The 12,642-nt window shown below is 42.9% G+C and overlaps 1 protein-coding gene across 2 annotated transcripts in view; it reads left to right on the forward strand.

Annotated features, from left to right (window-relative positions):
- Nucleotides 1-12,642, forward strand: part of PAMR1 (peptidase domain containing associated with muscle regeneration 1) — a 44,766-nt gene that overhangs the window by 11,501 nt on the left and 20,623 nt on the right. For both annotated transcript variants that reach the window (XM_079951308.1, XM_079951309.1), the window contains exons 3-6: nucleotides 1,105-1,233; nucleotides 6,458-6,572; nucleotides 7,677-7,894; nucleotides 10,692-10,799. In XM_079951308.1, the coding sequence (XP_079807434.1) occupies nucleotides 1,105-1,233; nucleotides 6,458-6,572; nucleotides 7,677-7,894; nucleotides 10,692-10,799 (570 nt within the window). The remainder of the gene's footprint in view (nucleotides 1-1,104; nucleotides 1,234-6,457; nucleotides 6,573-7,676; nucleotides 7,895-10,691; nucleotides 10,800-12,642) is intronic.

The following is a 12,642-nucleotide window of genomic DNA, read 5'->3' on the forward strand; positions in this document are numbered from 1 at the left end:
CACAAAATAACACTATTACTAATACTACAGTACCAATAATAAAACCTATATTTATATGCAGTGCTTTTTCTGGGCGTACAGAGGGGTACACATACCCCTAAACATTTTGTGAATCTAAGTTTGGCCTCTTTGAGTGACAGTATTTCAATATGAGTAGGAAAATGAGAATACCCCTAAACATTTTTTATTTTTTATTTTAGAAAAAAGCACTGTCTATATGGGTACCTACTGAGAAGATCCATTAAAAAGCAACTGTACCAAAAGAAATTATTGTGAAAATAAGAAATATTTGGGGGAGGGCAAATTTTGTCTTTTCTTAGAGCACCATATAACCATATAGTTCCTGCTACTTGACATTATCCCAAGGAAATAGTCAAATTCCCTAGATAGTGTTTAGTAAAGGATGTACTATATAGGCCAACAGCTTTGCCCAAGTCCTCCGGCTCCTCTATCTTGAAGCCAAGGAACTATAAGTAGATTTAGATATATTATACATTTCCAGCTACAATCTAACCAGGCTGCCAGTCTTTTTTATCACTTGTTCTGGCTGTCCAGAGCAAACACAGGATGTGACAGCTTGTATGCTGTAGTGTATTATCTCTGCCATCCACTTTCATCTGCTCCTTTGTAGCCCAATGTACATGCCCAGCAGTTTCAATTCGTACTAGGTCTAAATTTTTTTAAGTGTTTGAAATTTGTGCAGTGTTGTATTTTTGATATAAAAGCCAGGTGTGTTTGTGAGATTCCAACTGTTCTGTGAGACTGAGATACAGATTATGAATGTTCAAACACAGTGCTAAATGTTCAGAGATACTGGGCAGTATTCAGTTAATTCTTGTGCTAGAATAAAGGGATTTCCCTCTCCTTTCCCCACATGCATCCTGCTGTGTCCCATAATCCACACTGAAGGCTTGGGGATAAGACCAGAACCGGTTTAGGAGGGTTCAGGGGGACACAAACAAATCACATATATGTGGTTCAGAGCACTTTCCAAACCAAGGTCTGTTCAATCAGACCAGAAATGTTCTCTGAATGTCATTCCCCATCCAGAAAAAAACTGAACATAGCCTTCCACCCACCAGATGGTTTTTCTCTTCTTTTTAGGCTGTATGATTTTTGAAAACTGTAAGTCCTGTCGCAATGGATCCTGGGGAGGAACGCTAGACAACTTCTACATCAAGGGCATCTACTGCGCAGAATGCAGAGCAGGCTGGTATGGAGGAGATTGCATGAGTGAGTATTGTTAAGAGACATGTTCCCCAATAGGGGAAAGGGTACTGCTTCAAATATGGCGGAGGGAAGATTGAATAGAGTGGAAATCAAGGAGATGCATGGCTAGGTCCAAAGAGCTACTTATCCAGGACAGGATGCAGATCCTTGCCATGGCCGACACAGTTCAGAATATTGGATAAGGTGGGAGCCGTGAATGGGTAATGCAACGATTTAGTTGAATCCCACCTGCAACAATTCAACAAATAATCCAGTTTAGTTATATGAATATTGCAACATTTAAGGTCACAGCAAAGCAAGCCATCAATATAAAACAGTTAATGGCAAATGCAATAAACATTCCATTGCAACCATGTGTCAAAAACCAGTAGTCACTGCCTGGCAGTACTTTGCTTGTTTGTATCATATTTGCAGGAAATGACACAATGTGGAATAGAGGTTGTGAGGGGTCAAGTTCTTTAAATATCTTCAAGGCTATAGGGGAGACTAGGTAACCTTGCTTTTTAAAAAAAGATTTCCAGTGTACAAATCACTGTAGTACCTCAATCTATCCAGAAGGTGGTGCTCAGAAGCTCTTCCATGAAAAAGGCATTATTAATATATAAAAAGAGTGATTCATTTCCACCCAGGCATATTCACTATTATGGATTAATAGGAAAACTCATCATTAAGCTAAATGTATGAGGAAACAAAACATGACAGTGTTTGTTTTTTTAATTTAGAGAAAAGGTGAGTAAGAGGTGACATGATAGAAAAGTATAATATTATGCATGCAATGGAGAAAAGTTTTCTCCCTCCCCCTCGTAACACCAGAACTCATTGAGTTCTTATGAAGTTGAATATTGGAAGACTCTGGACAAGCAATAGAAAGCCCTTCTTCACACAGCGCATAGCTAAACTGTGGGGTTTGCTGCCACACAAGGCAGTGATGGCCATCAACTATGTGCCATCTCATAATGCGGCAGCTAGACTGGTGACTGGGAGCGGCCACCGAGACCACATAACGCCGGTCCTGAAAGACCTACATTGGCTTCCAGTACATTTCTGAACACAATGTTGGTGCTGACCTTTAAAGCTCTAAACAGCCTCGGCCCAGTGTACCTGAAGGAGCGTCTCCACCCCCATCATTCAGCCTGGACACTGAGGTCCAGCGCCGAGGGCCTTCTGGCGGTTCCCTCCCTGCAAGAAGAGAGGGAACCAGGCAGAGGGTCTTCTCGGTAGTGGCTCTGTGGAATGCCAACCCATCAGATGTCAAGGAAATAAACTACCTAACTTTTAGAAGACATCTGAAGGCAGCCCTGTTTAGGGAAATTTTTAATGTTTGGGAAATTTTTAATGTTTGGTGTTTTATCGTGTTTTTAATATTCTGTTCGGAGCTGCCCAGAGTGGCTGGGGAAACCCAGCCAGGTGTGTGTGTGTGTGTGTGTGTGTGTGTGTGTGTGTGTTTCTTCTTCTCCTCCTCCTCCTTCTTCCACCAGCATTTGTTTGTGATGTGTGCTTTGCTGCAGTTTTTTATGAGTTTCACAGCCTGAGTGTAGTTCACACCACATTAATGGACATCCTGCTTTTGCGGACATAGCAGTCTGTGTTGGTTAGTACAGTGGTACCTCAGGTTAAGAACTTAATTCATTCTGGAGGTCCATTCTTAACCTGAAACTGTTCTTAACCTGAGGTACCACTTTAGCTAATGGGGCCTCCTGCTGCCACCACGCTGCCGCCACCCGATTTCTGTTCTCATCCTGAAGCAAAGTTCTTAACCCGAGGTACTATTTCTGGGCTAACGGAGTCTGTAACCTGAAGCGTCTGTAACCCGAGGTACCACTGCAGTGGCTATGGCTGAAACGGGGACAGGGGGAGAGAGAAGCACAGTTCTTAGAAATATGAGTGAAATTCAGTGTAGCAATATATGGGGGTATGTGCACAGGAAACAAGGTCTGCTTTTCAACAGGACTTTCCCTGCTCCTACCTCTGTGCACCTATTATTATTATTATTATTATTATTATTATTATTTCATTGAATTTATATGCCACCCTATACCCACAGGTCTCAGGGTAGGTAAATCTCTTCTGTGGGTTCCCTCCAACCCCCCAAAACAGATTTAGGGATATTTAGGGAACATGGGTGGTTAGGCCTCAGCTCTGGGCCAATGGTCACAGATGGGAGTTGTAGTTCAGCACTATCTAGAAGGGCTGTAGCTCAGTGGTTTGCAGTTTAATCCCCAGCATCTGCAGGTAGGGCTGGGAAAGGTTTTCTGTCTGAAACGCCAGAGAGCCAGTGCTTGTCATTGTAGGCAAGACAGTGTCTACAGCTGGATCAGCAGTCTGTGTAAGGCAGCATTTTATGTTCCTCACAACAGTGCAGAGAGCTTTTTTACAGAAGAACTTTTTTACGGTAAGGGCTGTTCGAACAGACTCCCTCAGGAGGTTGTGGACTCTCCTTCCTTGGTGGTTTTTAGCAGAGGTTGGATGGCCATCTGTTATGGATGCTTTAGTTGAGATTCCTGCATTGCAGGGGGTTAAACTAGATGATATGTGGCGTCCCTTCCAACTCTGATCCCATTCTTTAAGTACCTATAGGGGCACCCTGAATGATGCCAGGCAATAGACTGGGTGAGACTTGGCTCTGGACCCATCAAAAGTGGGAGAAGACCATCGGCAGTGCGATTGGCTTACATATTCTATGTAAGACTATACAAATGAATCAAATGCATATGGTCGGGTGGAAGAGCAAAGTCCTAGTGGACACAGTGGAAAATAAGGCATTTTTACCTCTTAACAAGAGTTCCCATATAGCTGTAAAGGATAATACACATTGATAGGGGTTTTTTTTTTAAGTCACCTAAGTCATTTTGAGGCAGTGGACCCCATAAAGTAATAATACCCTTCACCCCTATTGATATCTATCTGCCCATGAATTTTCTCAGGTGACCTTAAATAAACATAGAATGTAAATTACAATTATTGAAAGGATTAAACGGTCATTCTTTCTTTCTCGCTCTCTTTTTTTTTTTGCCTCAAGCAAGAATTTTTGTGTGTCCCACAAAACAGTTTTGCCTCCTTTTCAGATGGCACAGTGGTGCTGACAGTCTTCCAAAATGGATTCTTTTCTCACTCTTCCCTCCCTCTCCGCTCCTCAGAAGCAAGGAAGGATTTGCCAGGATTTGCCATTGTGGGTGTAAATTATTCTTGAGAACTTTCCAGGTCTTTCTCTTCTTCTTCAGGCTTTGGCAAGAAAGAAAAGATCCCTTTGAGTGGAAATGGTGGAGCTGGTTGCTCAATCATTTGTAGGGAGAGAGGTGGCAGGGCATTACATAAACCTCTCCTGAGAGAGCTTGAGATGGCAGAGGGAAATGGAAGATCCACATCTCACCACAGCTATGCTTCATGCAAAAGTTTGTGGCAAATATGAGCCTGTTTCTTTGGGGCCACTCTTTGAATGGCTCTCTCTTTAGCCTCTGGACCACCTGCTTTGTTGGCCAGTCCTATTTCCTTGGCAGGAATTTCTGCAAGTTCAGACCGTAATGTTCTCCCGAGAAAGGTGCACTCAGTATTCCCGGCACGCCAACATCTCTTTGCACCAGTTCTTTCTCGTCAAAAGGCAAGAGCAACAAAGGCAACTCAAAAGCCCCCTTGTAACGAAAGGGGAATGTTCTCTGAGGTGATTCAAGGACCTTGTCAATCCTTCTGAAGAAGGTTTCCTGCAGCTTTGTCTCAGGTTGTTTTGAGGTAGGAGCCAGCAACAGGGCAAGGTTTCCTCTCTCCACTGTGGGAAGCTGCATTATCATGTACGTTGTGGCAGATCCTGGCATATCCCAATAGCATCTTAATGACAGCCATGGGGGCAAAGTAATTAATTCTCCAGCCTTTCACATCAGGAACCAACAAGCCCTGGTGTGGAACGAAACACTTATGATGAACCCTTCTGAGCTTGTTTTCCGTTTCATCAGAGTGCACTTAATTGAGGGTAATTGAGGGTAAACTGACAAAAGGAGATTTTTTTCTTTTATTAGAACGGACAAGTCTTAACACTGTAGAGTTTTGCAGGAAAGAGGAAATATCATGCTACGGCACATGGCATGTTGCTGGATGTGACAAAGCTGCACCATTCATGGGCTGAGCTTTTTCAGGCCACTGCTCATCTCCCACACACATGGGAAATATAGTGAGCCTGCCTACAACCCTAAAAACTGTGGTTTGTTCAGATCTCCCTTGCAATATCTTCTCTGAACACATAGAACATGGGTAGGCAAACTAAGGCCCAGGGGCAGGATCCAGCCCAGTCGCCTTCTAAATCCAGCCCATGGATGGTCCGGGAATCAGCATGTTTTTACATGAGTAGAATGTGTCCTTTTATTTAAAATGCATCTCTGGGTTATTTGTGGGGCATAGGAATTCGTTCATCCCCCCCCCAAAAAAAATATAGTCCTGCCCCCCATAAGGTCTGAGGGACAGTGGACCGGCCCCCTTGCTCAAAAAGTTTGCTGACATAGAGGGTATGGAAATGGGGTGACTGAGCAAACCCTCTCCTTCTGTTCATCCAGGGAACACACAGATGAGAAGTTCTGAACAAATCTAATGTGTACTGATAGTTTACCTGAGTCTGAACCTATGGGGGTACAGTTGTGAGATTGTCATGCCACACATCAAAGTCCTAATACTTGGGTGCATGCCAAATGTTTCTCCAGCAGCAACATGGAAGATGTTGTAGAGGCTAGTAATATGACTTTGATGCCTGATACCTAGACATAAAGTCAAAATGGCAATGAATCCCACTATTTACCAATGGGGACAATCTGCCCAGGAAGCTGAAATAACCAGGAGCTGTGGAAGAGCACAACTGTATTCTATTACCAACCAGTGCTAAAATAATAGATTTAAATTCTACCTTGGGCAATCGTTTTTGATTTCCCAGTGTAGTTTCCTATATGTTAGGAGGTGGTGCAGACACCGCTTCTGACCCATCACATTGAGCAGAAGGCTCACCATCTATATATTGTGGCTGTCCAGGTGGACATAGGAAGCTGCTTTTAACTCAGTCAGCTCAACAAGCTGTAGTTTCAGATCCTGGTTTGAACACACCTCAGTCTCACAGATTAGGACATATGAGCATATGAAGCTGCCTTATCTTGAGTTGCACCACTGGTCCATTTAGCTCTGAGCTATTTCTGAGTCTGTATTCCCTCACAGAGCCTAATATAAATCTTCTTCTTCTTTCCCTGCCCTTCAGGATGTGGTCAGGTTCTGCAGGCTTCCAAGGGTCAGATCTTGTTGGAGAGTTATCCACTGAATGCCCGCTGTGAGTGGACTATTCATGCTAAACCTGGTTTTGTTGTTGAGTTAAGGTAGGTGGGAGATGCATTTCAGCATACAGATCCTTCTTTTCAAGTTTATGTACATATTTAAGGCGTGTTCAGCCATCAGGCTAGTATTTCAACCCTGGAACCTATTGGGATTTCCAGTGGAGTTTTTCTGCTCCCCCAACCATTAACATTAATCATAATTAATGGACTAAAAATGGCTGTATTCAGTGCTATTTTTCTAGAAAAGTAGGTGTTGGAATGCCTCCCTCATTCTTTTAGAATGGCAATGGTGACTACCTGAGAGGTGCCGGAACTGAATTCCAGCTAGTTCTGGCTGCATAAATAAAACCCTGGCTGTATTTCTTTTTCTGTGTCAGAAATGATGCAGTGAGCATGCTGTTTGCATATGGTGTTAGGTTGTCTTTAAGGAGATAAGTGATTCCCTGTGTCTGGCCCCAAGAAAACTTACCTGTGAAGAAGCAAAGAGGGAGGCAGCAACTGTGCATCCTCTCAGAATCCTTTTCCCACTGAGGAATAGACTGGGGATTCAAGTCTCCGCATCTCCAGCAAGAATGTGATGCTATATCACTTGTGTGGGATGCATGAGGTCAGGGTCAGGTTGCATGGAAGATTGTGTCCACCTTGATCCTGCTGTTATGTGTCCCACCAGGAGCACTGGGGTTTATGAGCATTCCTGACTGAATGCTCAAAGCATCACAATTTATCTTGGCCTTTAAAGGGTCCCACATAGGAGCATGGGGCAGAGTAAGTGGGAAACCTTACTACAGCAGTGCAGGGGTTTTCAACTGTAGTGGTGTGGTTGATGGGGTGCAGCCACCCTCCCAACATTGGCATTGCTTGGATGGAGATAGGACAGGGCAGTGGCATAGCATTGGGGCCACAGGACTGGTTACAAACTCAGCCCACCCAGAGGAGTGTCTGCTTACTTGCCTAAGTCATGTGGGAAGCCTTCGCCAGTAGCAAAGGCTATCTTTGAAGGCTATCTTGTGAAACTGAAGGTGTAAAGGAAGCGCTTTGGTGGGAGGCTTGTTTCTCTCATTTAGGAGCACAGAAGTAATTTAGAAATACAGACAAATTTTGGCATCTGAATTTGTCAAAAAAAACTCCACCCCTTTTGTGTCCAAGGTTTGCTATGCTGAGTCTGGAGTTTGACTACATGTGCCAGTATGATTATGTGGAGATCCGAGACGGGGACAGCATTGATAGCAGGATAATTAAGCGTTTCTGTGGGAATGACAGGCCTCTCCCAATCCGAAGCACAGGGCCTTCTCTCCATGTTCTCTTCCATTCAGATGGTTCCAAGAACTTTGATGGGTTTCATGCTGTCTTTGAAGAAATTACAGGTAAGTAGGATGAAAAAGTATAAAATGCATGCCCAACAGCTACCGGGGTGAAAAGAAAAGTCTTGAGTTATTGAACTAATCGTGTGACTATATCCCTTGCAGTGGTTTAGCCACATGATTTGGAAGGAAAAAAATCCAATGAGTGTGGTCCTGTTTCATTCTACTCGCAAGATTGCCCCTTGCTGTTCATGTGACTAATTTAGGGCTCATCCACGGTTACCTTTTGCCCTGTGCTTTCTAGGCACAGGTCTGTGCTTTTTATTTTGCCCTGCTGCTTTCCCTAGGAAAACCCAATATTTACTGTTGAATCAGAGTAAATGGCAATTTGGAGCAAAAGAAAAAGCATGCAGGCATGGACCTGGAAAGCCCAGACCTGTGTCTAGAAATGTGGAGCAAAAGTAAGTGTGGATAAGCCCTTTCTGAATCCTTAACTCTCCATATGTATGTAGCTGTAGAATCCTTTGAAAATTGATCTCAGGAGTTAGAACCTTACTGCTATGGGGCCATAAAACAGTGAAATAACAAAGGGGGGATTAGATGATTCTGATTGCCTCTGAGATTTCTCCCCTCTATATATGGTGCATAAAGCTATGCCAGGCTGTTCCAAGTCCCTGCCCTCTTTTTTTCCCCTTCCAGCTCTAAGGTTTGTGGGTCTGCTTGCCTGACCATTTCATTTCATGGAGGGGAAGGGTAGGTTGGAGGGAAATTGAGCCTGAGGAATAGCTACTTGTCGAAGGGTGTGTCCAGACTTTGTGCAAGGGATTCAAGCACGTGCCGGAAATTTAGGTTGGCAGCATTACAGTGGAACAAAGTGCTCTGTTGCCTTGGCACAACAAATCCACTTAAAAATAACAGACTTTCTGCAGTTAGGAAAGTGATGGGGAAATGCACTTTAAGGTATGGATGATTAATGGGGAGACACCAAAATATCCCACAAGCAAATAGGACAACTACCTCATAAACCAATCAAAAAGGATGCTCAATAAAGACCAGACATAGTCTAGCTTCCATATAAGCATTATGTGAGCAAATCAGGATGAATGTTCAATAAACAGGTCATCTTGAAGAGCCCAGAGACTAAGTTCTTGGTAAGGATCATAGAACTGTAGAGTTGGAATGTTGGATGTTAGAGTTGGAATGTTGCATATGGCTTTCACCATGGGCTTCTACCTTCCCAAGTCTGACTCTGAGTCCACTGGGGGTTATCACTTCAGACTGGACACCTTACTTACTGGTTGATCTTCTGTATCATGATTTCTCTTTTCGTTATTGCATGAAGTGCAAAGAGTACCATCACAGGAGTTGCTATAAGTAGCACTGTGTTAATTAAGCAGCCTATAAAAAAAGGAAAAACAAGAGTCGGCTCTGTGAAATTGAACTTGGTGTGGGGTATGTTGCAGCAAGGCCTCCCACACTCATGGGACTAACGTATTCCATACGGGGCAGAATGAATGGATCTTGTTTCCTCCGCTCAGCGGGAGCCTTTTAGTATTCTGCTGCTGCCATCTACTTTTCTTTCCGCCCCATTTTTAGCAGCAATTATTTAGAGATTGGGTGGTTGCTACAGTGGTAATCTATGCAGAGTGGGATATGGAGGGCTTACAGTTTTTAGAAGGAAGCTTTATTGTGTGCCTTATTGTGAGTCTGTCCTGGCCTAATGTGCAGCTGAAATGAAAAGCTTTTAAAACGCTCTCTTTTGCAAGGCCGCTGACACTGTTTATGGGAAAGAATGTGATTTGCATGGGGAGTGAAGAGGCTTGGGGGGGGGGGACTGTGGGATGGAGACCTCTGGCAGCACAAATTTAACAAGATATAGCAGTGTGAAATCCTTCTCTGGACAAAAACCTCAAGGGGTAGCCGAGATCGGTGTAACAAGATGAACAGAGTTTCCTTGGATGTCCTCCTGTTTTTTGCTAAGAACAGGTTGTAGCACTTAAAGACTGTGCAGTGGCCCAGAAGGGATCAGGTGATATCCTTGGCTAGGACCACAATCCTAAGCATTCTTACCAGGAGTCCCATTGAAGTGAATGGAGCTAACATATGAGGCTTCATGTTTAGGATCAGGCTGCCTGAGGGTCTTTGCAACTAAGGAAAATAAAAAGGGGTGGTTTTATTAATCATTGTAGAAACTATAAAGTATGCTGTTATATAGTTTCATTTGGGGAGATTTGTTTTTCAACTTTTGGCACTTCTGTTGCTGGGAACTGCCTGCTTACATCAGCTTCATTAAGCCCCTGCTCAGATCTCTCGCTGCCCATGTAGATCTCTTCACTGACATTTCATAATCCTTTGGTCTCCGCAGGGTCTTCTGCTGTAATTGCAACTCTGTGGGTTGTACAGTTTTCCTTCGCCATGGCTTCTTTCCTGCCCATTTATTTCTAGTCTTCCGAAATCATAATGGGTCAAGTCTTGGCTGTGTCCTAAGTTCCTTGGGGGCCAGGTGGCAAAGGAAGTTCAGGTGATCTATATGAAAACCACAGGGGTGTCTATTGCGCTTTTTTAGTTCCAGGTTTAGATTATTTGCGAAGATAAGGCCACTCTGCCTATGCCCTGTCTTTGAGAAAAATATTGTTCACCATGAAGAATAAGGCTTAGTCAGGTCAGAAGTTCTGGTAAATGGAAGAACTTTTAAAATGATTTTCTTCACAGCACAGGTCTATATTATCACTTAAAAACAGGAACATTCACTGAAAGTACGTTCTCTTACAAAAGTTTTTCACACCGGGATGGCTGTGCATATAAGAGATGAAAGAGGTGAAGGAAGCTGTTTCATGGTCCTCCTTATACTTTTTTCCAGCTTGTTCTTCCTCTCCATGCCTGAATGACGGAACCTGCATCCTAGATAAAATTGGTGGCTACAAATGTGCTTGCCTTGCTGGCTATACTGGGAACCGCTGTGAAAGCTGTGAGTACATACATCCCTATGCCTGTGAATGTGAATGTATATGAGCTTGATTTGAATTATTGTGTTTTCACTTAATGCTTAGCATTGCTATACAGAATATTTTATTTGTTTGTTTGTTTGTTTGTTTGTTTAAAATTTATATCCTGCTCTTCTTCCCAAAGGAACACAGGCCAGCAGGCTGATGGAGTCTGATAACTGGCACACAATGGCTAATAATGATAATAACAATAACAAGAATAATGCTTTGGAAGGTGCTGAAGAAAGAATAGCCTGGTCCACACATAAAACTAAGCCATGGTTTACTTAACAAACCTCAATTTAAGCATGAGTTGTCCCACAGATGGCTTGCTTCTCCAAAGTTTGTCTTGTTTTCTAACTGCCCTTGCCTTGTACCTTTGTACTGTGGTGAACAACTGAGATGGGGTTGCCCAACAAACCATGCTTAAGCAAGAGTGCTTGATTAAAACAAACCAAAGTTTGTAAACTGCTGGGCAGGGTTCATACATAATGCTAAGTTGGGGTAGGGAAGCTTTTCTACCTGGTAGGCCAGTTCCCCACACCCCCGCCACCTGCAGGCCAATCTGTCAGGCGAGTGGGACCATCATTTTGTGCTCTTATCTGCTTTTCTGCTTTTAGATTGACTGTCATTGCCAGTTCCCCACAGCAGCCATTTTGTGACTGGGACCTATGACACCTTCTCAAAATTCCAGTTGTGCCAACAGGCCAAAAAGGTTGAAACCCTTGAAATAGGGTATAGCTATGTATTATTTTAAATAATACCATTCTCTATAAAGGAGTGCATTTTTAATGAAGAACATGAATACCTCATGACTTATACAAAAGAACATGGGGGGGGAGGGTAATATATTGATCATCCTTTTCTATAAGATGCTAAAATACTTGAGGTGTGCCCCCCAGCTATCTAAATTCTAAAGATCTTAGAACAGGGGTCAGCAAACTTTTTCAGCAGGGGGCCAGTCCACTGTCCCTCAGACCTTGTGGGGGGCCAGACTACATTTTTTTTGAGGGGGGGAATGAACAAATTCCTATGCCCCACAGATAACCCAGAGATGCATTTTAAATAAAAACACACTTTCTACTCATGTAAAAACACCAGGCAGGCCCCACAAATAACCAAGAGATACATTTTATTTTATTTTTATTTTTTAATAAATTTTTTATTAATTTCCAAATTTTTAACATAAACAAAAACAACATAAAAATAAACACAAAAACTCATATTTTCTTAACCTTATTTCCATAACCCTCTTTTCCCGGACTTCCCCATACCTTTCCCTTTTTGCATCCTTAATTTTAAACCATTATTCAGCAACCCTTCTTAACCAATTAAATGTAAATTCATTCTCTTTTTCAATTCCACCCTAAAGTTAAACACAATTTTCCGCTGCAATTCTACATCTTCTTTTCCCTCAGCATTTTAGCACTCCTCAATTTTATAATAGTTCTTAAGATACATCTTAAATTTCTTCCAATCTTCTTCCACAGTCTCTTTCTCTTGGTCGCGGATTCTGCCGGTCATTTCTGCCAGTCCCATAAAGTCAATCACTTTCGCCTGCCATTCCTCCAGCGTGGGTAGCTCTTGTGTCTTCCAATACTTTGCTAGGAGAATCCTTGCTGCCGTAGTAGCGTACAAAAAGAAATTCTTATCCTTCTTCGGCACCAGCTGGCCGACCGTACCCAAGAGAAATGCCTCTGGTTTCTTGTTAAAGGTGCACTTAAGCACTTTCTTAATTTCATTATAAATCATTTCCCAGAAGGCCTTAATCTTTGGGCAGGTCCACCAAAGGTGGAAAAAGGTACCTTCAGTCTCTTTACATTTCCA

The sequence above is a fragment of the Podarcis cretensis genome, assembly GCF_951804945.1.
Source record: "Podarcis cretensis genome assembly, chromosome: 1".
Lineage (NCBI taxonomy): Eukaryota > Metazoa > Chordata > Lepidosauria > Squamata > Lacertidae > Podarcis > Podarcis cretensis.